Raw genomic sequence first — 19,585 nt, 5'->3', positions numbered from 1 at the left:
GGGGTTATTATTGAGCCGCCAAAGCCCCTGACATAGCTCAAGTAACGATTACTGACTTACATCAGTTAACAGTTAGTAGTAACCGGGATCAACGGCTTAACGCGCCTTCCGAAGCACGGAAACGCGAATAAAATAAATACAAATAACAATATAATAATACTTTATCATATTCTCCTTCCAGTGATGTCCCACCTCAAGGTTGCCGGTAAGAGATTGCTACCTTAGCAATAAAGCCGCCTGTTGTACTATCTAACTGATTACAATTGTTTATTTTTAATATTTATTTTAAGTGCAATATAGATTTTTGGTATTGTATTGTATGTTTGGTCTGTGACCCGTGTGTCTGGTAAATACCCTCCGAAAGGGGAAATAAACTATACGTTAAGAAACTTATAATATTAACACGTATGCAGAAAGCAGCAGGCTCTGCGCGGCAACCGCGAGATATACCGCTAGGTATATCGAGGGTTTCGACCAATAGAAGCAGCGAATGCTATCTACGTGGATAGACGTCGCACGGTTATTGGTCAAAGCCTTGGATATGATTCGCGGCGCGCGTGTCGCGATTACCGTGTCTCAAAGGCAGCTATATTAAACACCTGTCACGTAGTGAGTTCTTATCTACTGACACTGACATGACTGTACAGACACAGTGATATACCTATTTTGACAATAAATCATTTCATTTCCCAGTGGTACTTGGTCAGGACCCGTGTCTCTAGGTAAAGACCCCCGCAAGGGGAGAAAAATTAAAGTTTAAATAAAAAAAAAACATATAAATACAAATAGAATAAATTAATTGGCTACTTTAAAGATTTCGGCGGTTTTTGAAGGCGATTACTCCACCGCCAAGAGCGCAGCTCTTAAAATATATACATATATGTATATATAATAGAATAGAATTGAGAACCTCCTCCTTTTTTGAAGTCTGTAATAAAGAGAGAGACAGTTTTAGGATAAGTATTTTAAAAATTACAATAGATTATTTTATACCTTTAACTATTTTATTTTATTATTATTTTTTTATATTTTATTTTCTCCAAAAAGCTTAATATAAAAGAAAAAATACGTGTTTCTTGAATTATTTTTAATTTCGCGCGTAAACGGCAAGCAAACAAACTGTCAAACAGTTTAACTTGAAACCTGACAGATAGATTTTGTTTATTTTGTGAATTGTGACGTCACACGAAACTCAATCATGGCCGCCCGTGTTTCGGGTTTTGTAATACCCAGAAAAGAAATCGCATTCTTATTTTATAAAAATAAAATATTAAAAATGATTTTAATTAAAAAAGCTATTGGATAATTATCGTTAAATGATAAAATGTCATATGCGACATATTTCATATTTTATTGTTACAACTGGCAAGTTGCCAATTAGTTAATTCCATCTTATTTCCACGAATCTCAACACCGCATCCTTTCACAAGCACAATAGAACGATTATTCATAAGTATCATGAAACTTTTCTGGAAGATTCTTAGAACTTACCCTTTAGCGGGCATCAATTTTGTGAATTTTGTTCTCTGTTAAGCTTTTATGAAGTACCTACTCTAATTAGTTCTCAGTTCTCACTGTACAAATAAAACGTCTAAGCGGGTCAGGCGATCGATAACACACTCACCTCACCGATTGTTCACTAAATTACTATTTGAATAGCGCATGACGACTTGGCTAAACGAGGCACCTACTTTAGAACAGTATTAGTTTTAGGCGGATGAGACGTTCGTTATGTAAAAAATGACAATTCAAAGTGTAAACTATGTTACCTACTGAATAAAGATATTTTTGAATTTGAATAAACTTCAAAACAAAAAAGAAATGCACTTTGTATAAAAATTAGTGTGTATGACGTCATAACTAGTTAAATGCTTTTAAATATGGAACTTATTGTTGTGTTGGTACTAAAATAAATCAAAAATGGAAATGGGAAGTCTTTGACTGCTTCTATTTCGAGATTCGACTTTTAAATAATGAAGGACTTTCCAGGCTACGTTCACTTTAACGTGATAATTTTCTATTTTCTCATTACTCGGGTTACATAATTATTCCAAAATACAATGTAATGGCAGAAGTATATATAAAAATAAATTGATACTTGATATTTGGTTCACATTATGTAGAATTACGTTGCTACCTCTATTGCTTCTATATATTTTGATCAGAATAAAAATGGGTGGAAGATGTAATGGTGCCTGGGTGTAATAAAAAGCGGTCAAGTGCGAGTCGGACTCGCCCATGAAGGGTTCCGTAACAGCAAGTTACATAATATAAAAGTAAATTACGGTTTACGATTTATGACGCATTTAAAAAAAAACTACTTACTAGATCTGTTTCAAACCAATTTTCGTTGGTAGGTAGTTTGCATGCTAATCTACATCATATATTTTTTTAGTTTTATCCTCCTCTTATTTTAGAAGTTACAGGGGGGGGGGGGGGGAGACATTTTACCACTTTGGAAGTGTCTCTCGCGCAAACTATTCAGTTTAGAAAAAAAATTATATTAGAAACCTCAATACCATTTTGGAAGACCTATCCATAGATACCCCACACGTATGGGTTTGATGAAAAATTTTTTTTTGAGTTTCAGTTCTTGTATGGGGACCCCCAAAATTTATTGTTTTTTTTTTCTATCATTGCGTAAAAATCTTAATGCGGTTCACAGAATACACATATTTATCAAGTTTCAACAGTATAGCTATTATAGTTTCGGAGAAAAGTGGCTGTGACATACGGACGGACGGACAGAAAAAGGGTCGTCATTATAACCAAAAACAAAGATAAATGTTGCATATATGTCTGTTATCTATGAAATTAGAAGGTTAAACGAAGAAAGATATGTACAGTGCCATCTATATTGTTTTTGAGGAACGTAGCCTGGAGAGCCCATTATCGTTGACCTAAGTACCTGAAATTGATTTCTCTGCTGGATTAAAAGTAGAGAAATCATAGACCACGTTCAGCTGGTTACTATCCCGGTCATGTCGCAAAAGTCCCCTTAGGGGAGCGTCATCGCGTTAGAAAGGACTCTTAGTACCTGAAAGTTACTACATTAGGGTTTAGTTACCCCGATTAAGGACGCAACTCGTGTAGGTAGCAATTACCCTTTTCTCAATTTATATTTCGCTTGTTAATTAGTTAATAGGGTAGATGCTTCACGTAGGTAGGATGATGTAAGTAGACTTGAGTTGCCAACCGTATAATTAATTATAATATTTTAATCACGAAATATATACAGGTTTAATATGATTATGGACAGCAAGACGGCTTACCCGGTAAAGCCTGGGTACTCAGTTTGTATTGGGATGGAAGTACGGTCACGAGTACTAGTATGTGTACACTTTGATACCATGTCACATTAAGTTTTTTGACAAATTAAACCGTAAGTGTCATTAAATTTCAAATATGATAGTGCTATAGGGTTCTAAAGTGGGTACATGATATTACTCATGACTGTACCTCTCTGTCTAGTCCAATTAGGAATATATTTGTGAGCTAATTATCATCCCTCTAGCATTATCCTGTTTTTCACAGGGTCCGCTTACCTAACCGGAAGTTTTGACAGGTCCGGGTTTTTAATGAAGCGACTGCCTGCCTGACCTTCCAACCCGCGAAGCCCAATTTGTGATATTTGTGAGCTAATATGAATAAAAAACTCTCTTACCTTATTCATTTATTCACGAATTTTAATCGCAAAGTACATAAAAAATATTTGTTCAACATTTTATAACGATAATTTGTTACATGTAGTATTGGGTTCTTTCAAATTGGGTACTTTCCTAGGTCAAAGATAAATTCTGAAATTCTGATTATTAAATAAAGACAGATCTAAATGTGACAAAAACGTTTTATTTTTTCTTGTAATCATAAAAAAATGAAATAAATAAATGAATAAATGTAATATTATTAGAAATATGTTATTAGCCTATTAAACATTGTATTGCACTGTACTGTAGGTACTTTATATGAACAAATAAATAAATAATAATAAAATATATGAGTATCATAAGTGCGACATTTTATCACGTTTTTCTATGACGTCACGGGTTGCTTTTTCATAACAAGCAAGTTAATTATGAAAGAATACGAGGGTACGCGATGGTGCCTAAATAAGATACTCTGTGAAAACAAAAAAAAATGCGTGCAATAGGATAGTTTCCAACTAGTCAAATCAGATACTTTTTACTAAACGTCAAAACACGAAATTACTTTACTAACGAACGCATAATAACGGGTTCTTACCACGTTCAAATCAGGGATATGATACTCCCGATATCTTGCAACTGTGTTGAAATATCGGGAGTCTCATATCCCTGATTTAAAAGCGGTAAGAACCCGTTATTATGTGTTTTAATTGCGAAATTACTAAACGTCAAAAAGCGATGATGCCTAAATAAGATGGAATTTGTTACAAATTCCATCCTATTTAGGGGGTGGGGGGGGGGTTATCCTTATTCTTATCGCATACCCTCGTATCCCTTCATAATTAACTTGCTAGTTAGTTAACTACATTGAATACTTGTGCCTATAGGGTACTTTAGGAGGGAATTTCTCCGATGAAGGACAAATACTCCAACCCCTGTTTGTCCACAAACAATACGGCAACACAGAAACAATACATTGAAACCAATGAAATTTAAGTGGTTCGTTATTTTCCTATCTCCAACAGACTTTATTGTATTGTATTTTGTAAAACCCCAATAAACAAGCTCGCTCATTTAACAACTTTATTTTTATTTTATTTCAATGGAATCGTAAAGAATTGTCTTAATCAAGCAAGTCGTTTTCCTCGATTTTTTTTTTTGTTGGTGAAAATTTAATTTTGAAAGTGAAGGTAAATAATATTTGTTCTGTAAAAATCTTTTTGCTGTTTCTTTGTAAGCTTAAGTGCTATTTTTTTCTCAGTATACCATAGAGAATGCTACACCGACAAGAGCGTGGCTCTTAAATTAGTGATGATGATACTATTTATCAAGCTTGCGTGAATATTTTGATGAGTATAAGAAGCAAAAGTGGTATCTGAGGATCGTATAAAGTGGTGTCTGCTTGAAATATAATGTTAGGTTAGGCCTGTTTGATTATTGATATGTATGTATACAACTCTATTAAAACGTTACCATTGTTAAGTAAATGTATATTAACACCCTTTCGGTAGTGATTCAGACCATGATTCTGAGTTGATATCAAGTGGATTTTCCTGTCGTACAATTCATGAAAATATTTGTTTTTTTTTATTATTTTCCATACTTTTGCGACGGAAAATTCCACTTGATATCAACTCAGAATCATGATCTGAACCATCCCTAGAAGTTTTCGTTACGATGTCACTAACACCCTGTATATGGGCTTACACAGGTGGGAGGGCGACTATCCACAATGAGGCACTCATATCCGGGAAGCTCCAAAACCTCGAAGGGTTGGGTGTCTTTGTGTTTTCGCATTTCGGTGAGTGTGCTCAGGCACGAACTGATTCCACCAGCACCTTTCCACCATCGGACGACACGGCGCGGGGGGAATTCCATCTATATGTGGTAGACATTCCATCTTCGAACAGCTGGAATCGCTTCCTCCTTCATAATGCGATCTGCTAAAGAATGGAATTCCTGCGTCATTGTTCCCCGATACATATTATAATTTGGGGATTTTCAAAGCAAGAGTGAATAGGCGCTATTTAAGTTTGCGTGCTCCACTTTAGACCACATAGCTGCGCTGTTTAAGACCAGGCTGGATCGTTTTTAAACGCACTCAAATCTTTTAATTAAAAAAACATCTTCAGTAAAAGATAGACAAAAAAAAATAAATAAATATTAAATAATTAGTATAAATAAATTTGAATTTTTTTTTTTGACGAAAGCGAATACTCTAGATGGGTTCTTTTGAAGTACCGATGAGATGAAAACTTTGAGCCAAAGTTTTGGTCGGCGGTTTAGAATTTCAAATTAATGTAAGTTTAAGAGATAAAGACTGTTGTGGTTAGATTACAGTTTTAATGACGAGAAGGCTGCTTTACGATCAGTAATTGGATATTCGAATATTGCTAGCATTATAGCACAGTTGGCTCGACTATTATAGTCGGCGATGCGACCAACTATCACGTTGGTCTAACAGAAAGCTCAGTGAGGTGCGGGTACTTAGTTCGTCTTGAGATGGATGTACCTCTGACTACCCCAATCACTATACAGGGTGTTAGTGACATCGTAACGAAAACTTAGAGGGATGATTGGGACCATGATTCTGAGTTGATATCAAGTAGAATTTTCCGTCGCAAAAGTATAGAACTGAAAAAAATACTAAAATTTTCACACTTGATATCGACTCAGAAACATGGTCTGAATCATTCGCCCTCAGTATTCGTTACGATGTCACTAACACCCTGTATAGTCATAAGCTTATGGTATAATTTATAATATACTTGTATTAAATCTTTTCTGATAATTTTTACGAAAAATAGACATACGAGGTGTATTTTTGAATAAGTTATAAATACTGAAATTAATGTAATGTTTGTTCGTTACAGGGCGGCGCGGCGCAAGGATAACGTACAGCGGTGACGCGCACACTGGAGCCTCACACTGGTCCACGTAAGTCATCATCATCATCATTTATCATCATTATCATCACCACTAAGCTGTTGATCTGCCCACCTGGGCCTAACGGCCACATTGAAGCAATTCATCTAAAAAAACAATATTGCAATTTCACATTTGCGCATATAAAAGTGCGCAATGTCGACAAATGTTAAAAAGCAATATTGCTTTAGATGAATTGTTTCAATGTTACACACAACCTTGTTTTACACAGACACTACACATTGACATTATCGTACACGCGCAACTGTGTGTGTGACGTCTGAGGGCTGCCAATTACAATACCTAATTTAACTGTCATTACTTACTTAGGTAGTTAGTACTACTTAGGAAAGAGCTTTTATAATCATCAGTTAATACCTATCCCCGATTGAGATAAACCTAGCTCAGAGGCTGGTGGGGAGCGGAGAGTTGCCGTTCTGTGCTTAGTATTATTCCTAACTCTATGCCCTGGTACGCGCCCAACTGGGCACCCTCGGGCCTATATTGTCTTTGATTTTGTAACTGGTGAGAGCCCTCAGCTCTCTCCATTTGTCCAGCCAAGTAGTTAACGCTATTTGCAACAAATCTACAATGAGTCACGTCAAAAACCCTGGCGTCGTCAGGACCACCAAACCACCGCTATTGAAAGAAAGAAAGAAACATTTATTACTTCCGGACACCACAGACACAGACAGACAGGTACATTACATTTAACACAGGACAGAAACCACACGGAAATCAATAAGTAGGTACACAGAAAAAAATCCAAAACAAAAAGAAAAACAAACCAAAACTAAGTATTCTAAATGCAACGCACTGACGGCCCGATCATCTGCGGTGGCATCCGGAATAAAAGGACCTCGCTCAGCATAAGTCGCGGCGTGAGCTAACACATACATCTAACTACTTAACATGACTACATGTTAAGTAGTTAGATGTAACAAACAAACATCAACCCTGGTATCAGGGTTAATATTGAACCACCAAAGTCAACTCAAAAAGTGGGGAGGGGGGGCTGTGAGAGGGTCGCTTCACCATCTAACGACCCTCAGCTGAAATGCCAGTCGTGCTGACGCTATTGCCGCTCGCGTATTGGACTTTTCAGCCATACAAGACGTTGCCACAAAAACGCTGTATAAATCATCTGATCAAGATGTAGAGGCCTATGATGATGATGAAAATCAACTCAGTTATGATAGTTAAAATTCTGATTGCACTCTGCTAGAGGCAATCTAGATGTTCTGATAGGCAAACGCATAAACCTTTAACCTAAATTGACGTCATGCGGCAGATAAAACGTTTATTGCCGGATAGACATAGAAATTCGTTTTATTTTTCGCTCGTTAGGCAAGTTCAAACCTTCAAGTTGAAAGCTCCGTAACTCGGTTACTAGGTACTTCAAGACGTCCATTAAGTCACAGTTGAGCCAGGGTTGTCAGAGATGAATTTTGGAATTACACCGTTTCCTTCAAAAAATCCCGGAACGATATATTTTTTTTAAAGTCCCCAATAAAATAAATATGAAATATTTTCACATATTACACCACATCACTATACAATAAGCGTACAAAACAAATCATCATCACTAATTTAAGAGTCACGCTCTTGTCGGTGTAGCATCCTCCATGCTACTTTTTAGGGAAAATAGAGCAGTGGTTTCCCTTTTGCCTTCTGTCCCGCAGTACTCTGTCTGACGCGAGTGGGATGGCGCCCAGATTAGTATATTTCAAAGCCGTACTAGGACTCCTGTCCTCCGCCTCTGAATAGTACTGACAATTACTGCTGCCCTCTATTAAAACAAACGGCCGAAGCGGTGTCGTCAAGTGTCACGCCAATTTCAATATCCCCTCAAGTAGGCAGGTGTTGGATTGAAAAAATTCATAGGGAAAATTTCCCTCAAAATTCCCATCGTTGTTACTTTCCCCAAAAGTTCTTTTTAGTATTTTTTAAATTGCTAAAAATACCTAATCTGGCAACCCTGAGTTGATCCGAGTAATAGAGTACTAAGATGATGAAAATTTTACGAAGCAGAAATATTAACATAATTGTATTTAGTCATAAAGTCATGATCCTTAGTAACTTGCTAACTTAAAAGAACCAAGTTCTTAGTCATTAGTGGATGAAAGAAAAATCGTATTTTCATCTCAATTCACTCCCAAGCTAGATAAAAAATAAAACTGGCCCTAATAGGTAACCTTGCTTGCTTTACTTTGCTAAGCTTTCTCAGATGAATTTCATGAAAGCAAAATCAATCAATGTATAGCTGACGACGAATGGGTGTGTATACGAGTATGTCGTGGCCAGATATTAGAATTGATCATTTCATGATGTGTTCGACTATTTCATGAATGGTCATATTTTATGAAATAGCTAACTTAACTTACGATAAGAAGAGACGAGAAACCAACTTAAGTTGACCATATCGTTGAAACGTCAACGTTTAATAGTATTTCAATCAACGTTAGGCCATATCGTTAATGCAGGCGGTGTCCATGTTATGTGGTGTAATAAAAATGCGAATAGTCGATTAATTTCTTAGGTTCAAAATTATTTACCTAATCGATATGGAAAATTGTACAATCACATCGATTCTTTGATTATAGTATCAATCAAGGTTTAAATATAATCGACACCAGCGCCACTACTGGTGGATAATGTTACTAATTTTACAATATGATTACTTCATGATATGACCAAACGTTGGCTTTGGTCATATCATGAAGTAATCATGCATTTAGTTGCTCATATCGTTAAACGTTTGGTGTTCATTGATCTGGCCAAACTACATCATGATGTGGCCAACGAATGATATTCTATTTCGTGAAATGATCGAGCACATCATGAAATGATCAATTTTAAGATATGGCCACGACATATATATAAAAAAACCCCTTCGTGGATTCAGGCGTGATGCTATATACCTCTATGCTATGCATCATCGAAAAGCCACATTCCGGCGGGGTCGGTATCAGGGTCCTTAAATGGTTGTGGTCGCGAGCTAGATCTGCCGATAGCAACCTCTTAATTAAGCTTTTCAGCGTTTTTAAGGAACATGTGTAAATTTGTTGTTTATTATATGTACAGCAGTGGCGGTGCGGTGGCGGCAGCATGGACGACGCCGGCAGCAACAAGCAGCGGCAGGCCACCAGGGTCTTCAAGAAGAGCTCGCCCAATGGGAAGGTACGGTACAGTCATAAATTAAGCCTTAAAATTGATGTCACTGGTCCTGTGGTACAACGGCTTGCTTCTCAACCGGGGAGCGCCGGTTCCAACCCCGGTACAGAACTTAGCTTTCCGAAGTTATTAATTTATCTTTAGTGCAATTATAGACGCACCAACACCCATCACGTTCGTCTAACAGAAAGCTCGGTGTGTTGTGGGTACTTAGTTTATCTTGCGATGGATGTACCTCTGACTACCCTAATTGGGATATAGTTGTGAGCTTATAAATGTTAAATTGGATGTCAGTGACGGCGTCTACTATTTATTACCCCGCTTCCGCTGCCTTTATAGAATAAATAATACTACTACGTATAGAACGGTCACTCTCCGCCCCGCACCAATTCGCATCGGGCGCCGAACTAGATTTACCTCACCCCCTCTATAGGTCTTACTTCAGTCTAAATGGCCCTAAGCCGCTAAGTAGTAAGCCGGAACGCTCGCGGACTATCTGTCTCGCTCACATACGCAGTAAGGAGCCACACGGTAAGAATGTCATTTTTGTATGGAATGTCACTTCTACGGCTTTCGCGTCAGTATCAGACATCCAATTTGAGTGCTTCTATGTACGCTTATTAACAAGTTGTGTAACGAACACTCGCCGGCGATTACCTATACCTTCCCTATACCTATTTATCGCAGTAAAGGCCATCTGCTACATACAATAACACGTAATATCTGTAATAAATACAAATTGACAACTATTACTGACGCGCTAAAGATTATATATTCGACTATGTATAATTTTACAATTGATACAAAATTTACCCTCATAAAAATCATTATAAATTCATATGCACGAATACTTGATAGCAAAGTTTTCTCTGCAATAATAATATACGCGCAGCAATTAAAGACAATGTAACAATCTCAATTAGACAAAGGCCCCGATTCTTGCAGACATCTCCTAATTTTATTTCAAGTTATGCCCGTCATTTTCGTGTTCGCCGTAAAGGAAAGGTACGGATGATTGACAATTGTTAATTTTAAAATGAATGAATAACCCGGGCGAGTAAAATAGACATCTCGTTGGTTTGCAACCAGTTTGACGTGTGCTGTCAACTTAATTCTGTCGGGGCCAATATATAAATTTAGGAGAAAGTTGACGTGCGTTCCATAAATTTTATGTCTGACCATTATCCGTTCCTTTCCTTTTCGGCGGTTAAGAAAACGACAGGTGTAACGTAAAATAAAATTAGATAGTGTGTTCAGGAATCATAAGCATTATTAGACGTAGTGGACATAGCATAATGGTCGTCTACGATGTGTTACGAGATAAATTACGTATATATCTACTTTTCCCGCGCTAAAATACTTTTATGAGAAGGACACTTCATTTTTATTATTATATATTTTTCTTTTCTGCGTGTAACGTAACGTAATATAAACAGCCTAGCTTGCCAAAATACGACGCACTTAAGCTGGATGCGCAGATAGCTCCGATAGAGTAGGACAAACTGGTTAGTAAAAGTATTGTGAACCGGCGAGCAGGCATGAAGACTCAGGAATTCTGTGGATTGGGGATTCTGTGGTCTCTGCTTTTTTTTACCTTTGATGGGTTTGCTCTTGGCCCCAGACTTGCCCGAAGGCATTGGTGCCTGTTTACTCTGGCCTTGAAAGCACCCGGGTTATATGCATTCGGAAATACAGAAGACGGCAGAGAATTCCGCTTCTTCTGTCTACTTTAAGAGGAACCAAGCGTGATCTAATGAGGCGGTGGAGCAATGGGACTCTGTTAGGCACAAGCTTCTCATCGTAGTGGAGTGTGTATGGAGCGTTCTCCATTACGCTGTTCGATTCCTGGGAGTTAAGGTGACCGGCTATTCCGCTTGAAAAGGTCAAGGGCGAAAATAAAAACTTACAATGTACCTCATACGAGTACTATGCAGCTTATCAACTTAAACACGCAGTATAAATTGGCGAGTAAAAACTTAACTATGCAAAAGTGACCGCAAAAAGATTTTCTTATGACTACGGTACTGACCTCGCATGGTATTACGTAATTACGGACACAAGTTTATGTAAAATATCTAAGGAATCTAAAATGATAAAAAATGTAAGAATTTAATTTAATATTCGATGTTGATAAACATTTTGATTACCAAACATTAACTTTTTTGATACATTGACACAAATTATCTCTAATTGTCAAATATGTTGAGGCGGTGTTCTAATCGTATATTAACGTAAAACATATCTATACATATATGGTATATATGTTACATGACCCATGTCAGGGGCCTTTGGCGGCTTATTAGTAACCCTGACACCAGGGTTGATGGTTGGTAATCCACCTCACAACCCACACGATAGAAAATGTTTAGATATGTCTTTCTTCTATACTCGGATTTAGATTTATTCAATTCAATTTGATAAGTTCGCTTAAGTCTGTCGAGTTGTTTCTGGTACCTAGATGATATTCGTAGAATAAGTAAAGTAATTTCCATTACTGTAATTGTTACTTATTAGTATGCTGTGTAGATTAAAGTCAATACTTTTATACCCCAGGCGACCTCGTGATCTAATTGTGATTGGCAATTAATTGAAAACGCCAATTAAAGGGTAGTAGAGTGAAGGAGTAATTATTATACCCTCGGGTTGATTGAGAGGATACCAATATCCGTTCAAAAATCGTGTCCAGAAGTATTGCGATTCAGCTGGAATGTCGCCAACGGGAATCGAACCAAGACCCCATGATCGCCTATCACTCTAACCACTAGACAACGGAAGCTTTTCAGTGTTCTAGTTAACGAAAAAGTAAGATTTATTTATTTATTTATAAAGTACAACCACATCACATACATTAAAACATTAAGATGATTCCGTGCTTCGGAAGGCACGTTGAGCCGTTGCTCTCGAGCGCTAATAGTCCAAACGCTGGAAGCGCAGCACTGGAGCAACATGGTGAAGTATGCCGATTGATTGAGGAAAGGCTGCCCAGCAGTGGGACGTATATAGGCTATTTATGTATTATGTTAGGATATAGCATCACGCCTGTATCCCCGAACGGTGCGCAGAGGTGTATAAGTAGATATCACACACTTCGCCAGCTAAGTTTCAGACCCATTTAATAGGGGGCGAGATTATTGCCATTAACAGGCTACAAATTCTAAATATACAGGGTGTTAGTGACATTGTAACGAAAACTTTGAGGAATGATTTAAGCCATGATTCTGAGTTGATATCAAGTGGAATTTTTCCGTCGAAAAAGTATGAAACTGAAATTAATTTCAAAAACACTAAAATTTTCATGAATTTTCTGACAGGAAAGTCCACTTGATATGAACTCAGAATCATAGTCTGAATCATTCCCCTAAGTATTTGTTACGGTGTCACTAACACCCACATCTACTTGTATGGCTACCTGTATGTACTTGTACGGGGTGTACCTAAGTGATATCGTAACGAATACTGTGAGGGATGATTCAGCTCATTTTTTTGAAGTTAATATCAAATGGAGTTTTCCATCGCAAAAGTATAGAATTGAAAATAATTTAAAAGAACTAAAAAAAATCATGAATTTTGTGACGGAAAATTCTACTTGATATTAACTCAGAATCATCCCCCTCAGTATTCGTTACGATGTCACTAACACCCTGTGTTATGTAGGTATTTCAATAAAATAAAGCATATTTTCTAAACGTAGTTTTATTGAGTCACTGTGCGTATAATATTAAAAAAGGAGATTTATAACATCAGAAGATCAGTGGAGGGAGAAATATATGGAAATGTTGCGACCTTTCTTCCGCATGATGAAATAGTGTTGGGGCGTATTGACCAAGCCGTGTTCCGCTCGATGGGTTCTTATGGATATTTCAATTCTCAATGAGGCACTTAGGCTACGTCGTATGGATGGATAGGAAGGTCGGGCCTTAAACCATCACGCGGGCCCAGTGCGGATTGGTGGTTATTAACGACTGCTAATGCAGCCGGGACCAAAGGCTTAACGTGCCTTCCGAAGCACGGAGGAACTCGAGATGAAAACTTTTTTTTTGTGGTCACCCATCCTATGACCGGCCTTTGCGAAAGTTGCTTAACTTCAACAATCGCAGACCGAGCGCGTTAACCGCTGCGCCACCAAGCTCCTCTCGACGAACATACTTTTTGCTATTTTGTAATTTTTTTATGAAAATTGTAAGTGAGGATTGATTTGTTTTTGTGTGTGGCGTCCATTTCTAATTAACAATTTATATTCTGTTCTGCTCGTAGCTCGTACATTTCATAATACTAGTAAAAATAGGTATAAGTACGAAAACCGTGTGAGCTACTGATATTTCCCCTTTCAACATTCATTTAACATTTTTTTCCGTAGAAAAAATATAAACAGCACACATATTTAACAATAAGTATCATTTTAAATATAAAAAAAAAGTTTTACTTTAGACGAAAAATACATACAATATACATAAATAAGTATACAGGGTGTTAGTGACATCGTAACGAATACTGAGTAGGATGATTCAGAACATGATTCTGAGTTAATATCAAGTGGAATTTTCCGTAGCAACTGTAAGATATCGCGTTATGTCGCTGGCCCATCGATCATTAGTTCTATAAGCAAAGTTTGGATCTCTTCGTAATAACTAAAATTGCTTGTTAGTGGTCGTCCATCTAGATGTCGGCGGAAGCGGAAGTTTGGTGGTCATTTAATTAGATTTTCTTCAATTACAAGAGGATCAAAGTTCCAGAGATAACTTGCGAAAAGAGAGGGATTCTATTCTAGTTAAGCTTGATAAATAAGAATAGATAACAAAACGATCAAGGAAGATAGATTCAGAATATTCCATACGAGTGATTATATATTTGTGATTCAATTGACTTGAATCACTAACGATAATAGTATCGCTGCATAACAATAGTATTGATGTGTAACGATGGTATTGATACTATCGATAGCCTGCTGATACTATTGCTTTTTTACCGATAGGCAACACTAATTATAATCAAAATGAAAAATCAAGCCGGTCCAGGGTTCAGCCGGGGATTAAAAAGCCCGCCTTTGCCCACTTTTAGGTTTGAGTTTTTTTTTGTGTTTGTGCGCGCAATAAAGTGTTTATTCATTCATTTTTTCTTTATTTTATCGTGACATGCTCGACATAAACAGCTGAACGGATTATATTTATGTTTTTTTCTAAGTTAAATCTTTATTAAAAGCCTCCTTTGCCTCAGAATAAGTTTCTCTTGTTAATCTTGTAAATTTGTATGCAATAAAATGTTTTATTATTCTCATCAAAATAATACGAAGTTTAATGTCCCGTTAAAAAAAAATCCTTACTTTTGTAATAAAGGGAACCGAAGAAGTATAACTTCCAACGAAATACTTTACGTGAAAAGATTTCCCAAGTCGCAATCTAATCTCAAGTTTCTTTCTGATCTTGGAAATACCAAATATATTTGATATGGCAACAATTTGTAAGGAAAATCGTACTTTTTTCATCCGTTCACGGAATCTCATGTCAATGAGCGCATTCAGCCATCGGACTTTGATTTTCTGATGATAAGTTTACATTGTGAACAAACTTATCGAATTCGACAAAAATGATTGAATCGATCGACAATTTTATCACATTGCGCATGTTAGCCCTGCTGGTTTTGTTATACCATGAACTGAACTCTAGTTTCGTCATTTATCGCTATGAGAATTACATGAAACAAGTGTTCTTATTCAAAATACCGACGTTGACATATTGGGATGGATGGGACTATCGGGTAGATTGCGCTATGAATAGGAAGCGATCGGTCTTAGACGATTGATACGGTATGTAAAAGGGTCTCAAAACATAAACAATTGCCCCGATTCCTGCAGACACCTCCTAATTTCATTTTAAGTTATACGTGTCATTTTCTTATCCGCTGAAAAGGAAAGGGACGGAACTTCTTCTATCGTGTGGGATGTGAGGTGAATTACCCACCTCATCAACCCTGGTGTCAGGGTTATTATTGAGTCGCCAAAGGTCCTGACATGGCTCATGTAACGACTACGTATTAACATCAGTAAGTAGGAACCGGGACCTACGGCTTAACGTGTCTTCCTTTTCAGCGGATAAGAAAATGACAGGTATAACTTAAAATAAAATTAGATGGTGTCTACAGGAATTAGCATCAATATCGTTTACCACTAGACAAAACAAATGCCCCCATGCACGTGGTGCTGTAGCTGAGCACTGGGTCCACGATCCGGCGGTCCCAAGTTCGAATCCTTGTGGAGACACACCCTCAAAAATCGCTTTGTAATCCCTTATTAGGATAGGTTATTACAGGGTGACCACCAATTGGTCCCGTTTACTACTTACTGATGTAAATACGTAGTCGTTACATGAGCCGTGTCAGGAGCTTTGGCGACTCAATATTAAGCCTGACACCAGGGTCGATGAGCTTGGTCATCCACCTCACAATCTACACGATATAATAAGAGGAAGATTTGCAGAGCTTCTTATTTTTAATATCAACAACAGTAGAGTACTTAATAAACATTGTTAGCACAACGCAAGCGCAAATAAAGCCAAAGCAATTTGTTACTGAAGTATTTTTCATAGAGAAACTGTATTTTCTCTGCTCTGTGATTCAGTCGGGCGGTAAAGCAACTGCTAGTATGAAAGAGACCTGTCCGCTATAATAAAAGAATTCTGTGTTTGTTTTGCCGAGCAGTGCATTTTTATTACCAATGTCAGATGCAATATTCCTTTGCTCTAGAATTCCACGGAAATAACAAACAAATATGTTAAGTTTATTCCGAGGTTACGCGTTTTGCTGTTTTAAATTTTCAATGCTTCTTTCCTGAAATGGAAGTTTAAAATCGAGAAACTTCTCCTTCTATACTGTGGATTGTAAGGTGGATTACTAACCTCATCAACCCTGTTGTTAGGGTTATTATTGGACCTCCAAAAGCCCCTGACATGGCTCATGTAACGACTACGTACAAATAGAGAATTTAAAAACGCCGCATTGAAGCAATTCATCTAAAAATAATGATATATAATAAATAAATGGAAAAAAGTGCGATCAATAAAAGTCAAATAGCAATAATGCTTTTTTAGAAGAATTACCAATGTGACCTTCTTACTTAGCCTGTGCTGCTTGTCATTCCGGGCATATCGCTAAAAGATTAGCAACACGGGAGTAGTCGTGCGCAAGCGCTCCCCTCTGCCGAAGTAGTTGCCACTTCGACCAAGAGGGAGTTAATGACACCGTAACGAATACTGAGAGGGATGATTCAGACCATGATTCTGAGATGATATCAAGTGGAATTTCCTATAGGAAAATTTTTGTGTTTTTTAATTATTTTCAGTTTCATATTTTTGCGATGGAAATTCCACAAACTCAGAATTATACTTGGTCTGAATCAGCCCTCAGTTTTTGATACGATGTCACTAACACCCTGTATACAGCCATGGTTCTCTAAAAATATATAAAGGGGGTCCGACAGTTTGGCCTATGTGACCAATAAAGTTATGCGATATATCGTTAGAAAGGTTTTTTTATTTTCTACAACTTCCATTATGGCGGTAAGTTTCGAATCGCTGTGAGAAAAAAGTTATCCCAGCGTAAACACCACGAGTTTCGTAGATAAGCGGCGCGGGAGCAACGGGAGCGGGGAGGGGAGGGGGACGATAGGAATCTTCGTGCGAGACACTGGCTGTCGTCCGCAATCGTTATTTGATGTTATGGATATCATTATGGACAATCATCATCATCAGCCGTATGACGCCCACTGCTGGGCATAGTGTGTGTGCGGAGAGTTTCTGTGTTTTGATACGGCGGGTTCTAAAGTGTTTAGAACCTACCGTACGGACAGCATCCACCATCAGGTCGTTTATATCGTCCACGTCTGCGCAGTTCTCAAGGTACTCGAAGCTGTTTTGAAGCTCGAGCTGAAAGCGCTCGGGGTTTTGGATCTGGGCTGGCGACGGTCGGAGCGTGGATTTTATCAGTCGCGATCTTTCTAGCTTGATATTGATATTCAATGTGCCTCTTACCATGCGGTGATCGCTTCCCGTCTTAACGGCATTGATCACAGAGACATCATTGAATATGTGCTTTTTCGTCGACATGATAAAATCGATCTCGTTTTTATACTTGCCATTAGGACTTATCCAGGTCCATTTGCGGGTCGCGGGCTTCCTGAAGAAGGAGTTCATCATATAGAGGTTCTCCTTCTCCATAAAGTCCGCAAGCATCCGGCCTCTGGTGTTCCGGACCCCAAATCCAAATTGCCCCACTCTCAGCTCGTTACCGCAGCGCTTCCCCAACTGTGCATTAAAGTCCCCCATCACAATCGTGTAGTGGCTTTTATGGCTATGCATGGCTTTAGAAATCTCCTCATACATAGTCTCCACTTCGTCATCATGGTGTCCCGAGGTCGGAGCGTATACCTGGATGACAGTCAGCGAATATCGTGATGATATTCTGAGTACCAGGTACGCTACCCTGCTCGAAACACTACCGATGGTCAACACGTTGTTGACTAGGGACTTGTGGACGATAAACCCGACACCACCCATGGACAGTTGCTCGCCCTCCCGGAAGTACAGCAAGTTACCGGAGTCCAGAGTTATCGTGTCCTCGCCCTTTCTTCGGACTTCAGACAACCCTATGACATCCCAGTGTAACTTGCTGATAGCTTCTTACAACTCGGTAAGCTTCTCGTCGGTCCTCAGTGTGCACGTGTTATATGTTGCCAGGTACAGTCGTCGTTGGTGGTAGCCCAATCCAGCCCGGAGATTCTTCGCACCCCCTGCCCCGCCGTTACCGTAGCCGCTACCGTAGCCACGGACAGCGGGGCTGCCGGGGAGTGGGGGCCGTTTTTTATGTGTTGAGGTCACATTGGGGGGGTTTGGACCATAAGCCCACCGCGCTGGTCCAGTGCGTGTTGGTGGGTCGCCAGAGCCTCTTTCGTTGACCAACAGGATGTACCGCGTGCAGGCGAGGTTGGCTTGGGCTCCGAAAGGTGTCATTTGGAGCCCCTTACACCCCCACTAATTGAATTATGAATATGAATTATGGACAATACTATGCATTAATATATAAATAACACGTTTAAAATCCTTTATAACAACTTATTATAATCAATAAAAGCTGTAAAGATATTGAGATGAAGTTTCATTTTATTTGCTCATAACGTTTTTCCCACAGCGATTCGAGACTTGCCGCCATAGTAAAAGTTGTAGAAAATAAAAAAACCTTTCCAACAACATATCGCTTAACGTTATTGGTCCATAGGCCAAGGTCCATGTAATTTTGCCGGTCCTCCTTTTATATTAAGTTATTTCGTTGAAGTTATAATTAGTCCTGTATTCATTATATCACCTTTGTTATCGTATGTCAACCCTAATTCCTTAAACAAAATGCTTGTATTGGCAATTGGTACAACCTCAAAGCGACTGTATTTAAATAAAGGATTTAATATTTATTTTTTACGGATTTAAATAAAGTTAACATTGCATGTTTTTCTGTTTCAGATCACAGTATACTTAGGGAAGAGAGATTTCGTGGACCACATCACACATGTAGACCCGATTGGTAAGTGCATTAATCCTCTTATTCTCGTGTGGTTTGAATAGGCTAGTTTCGAACTAGTCAAAACAGTTACTTTTTATTAAACGTCAAAACACGAAATTACTGTGGAATTTGTATAAAAAAGCACACTGTGACGTCATAGAAATGTGTGATAAAATGTCGGACTTATTACGTTTTTCTTGATTAAAAGTCATAAATAAGTTAAATAGAAAAAAGAAAATGCTTTTCGTTAGTTCTAGATCTGTCTTTATTTAGTAATCAGAATTTCATAATTTATGTTG

General features: G+C 38.1%; 1 protein-coding gene across 3 annotated transcripts in view; it reads left to right on the top strand.

The window, feature by feature from the left end:
• LOC126378488 (beta-arrestin-1) overlaps positions 1–19,585 on the top strand; it is a 148,789-nt gene that overhangs the window by 96,127 nt on the left and 33,077 nt on the right. For 2 of the 3 annotated variants that reach the window (XM_050026911.1, XM_050026893.1), the window contains exons 3-5: positions 6,518–6,581; positions 9,654–9,749; positions 19,247–19,307. In XM_050026911.1, coding sequence (XP_049882868.1) covers positions 9,678–9,749; positions 19,247–19,307 — 133 coding nt within the window. In that variant the 5' untranslated portion in view covers positions 6,518–6,581; positions 9,654–9,677. The remainder of the gene's footprint in view (positions 1–6,517; positions 6,582–9,653; positions 9,750–19,246; positions 19,308–19,585) is intronic. The other variant, XM_050026902.1, reaches the window with a different exon arrangement.

The sequence above is a fragment of the Pectinophora gossypiella genome, chromosome 2, assembly GCF_024362695.1.
Source record: "Pectinophora gossypiella chromosome 2, ilPecGoss1.1, whole genome shotgun sequence".
Lineage (NCBI taxonomy): Eukaryota > Metazoa > Arthropoda > Insecta > Lepidoptera > Gelechiidae > Pectinophora > Pectinophora gossypiella.
Note: the sequence above shows the minus strand (reverse complement) of the source record. Positions and strands in the feature narration are given on the sequence as shown.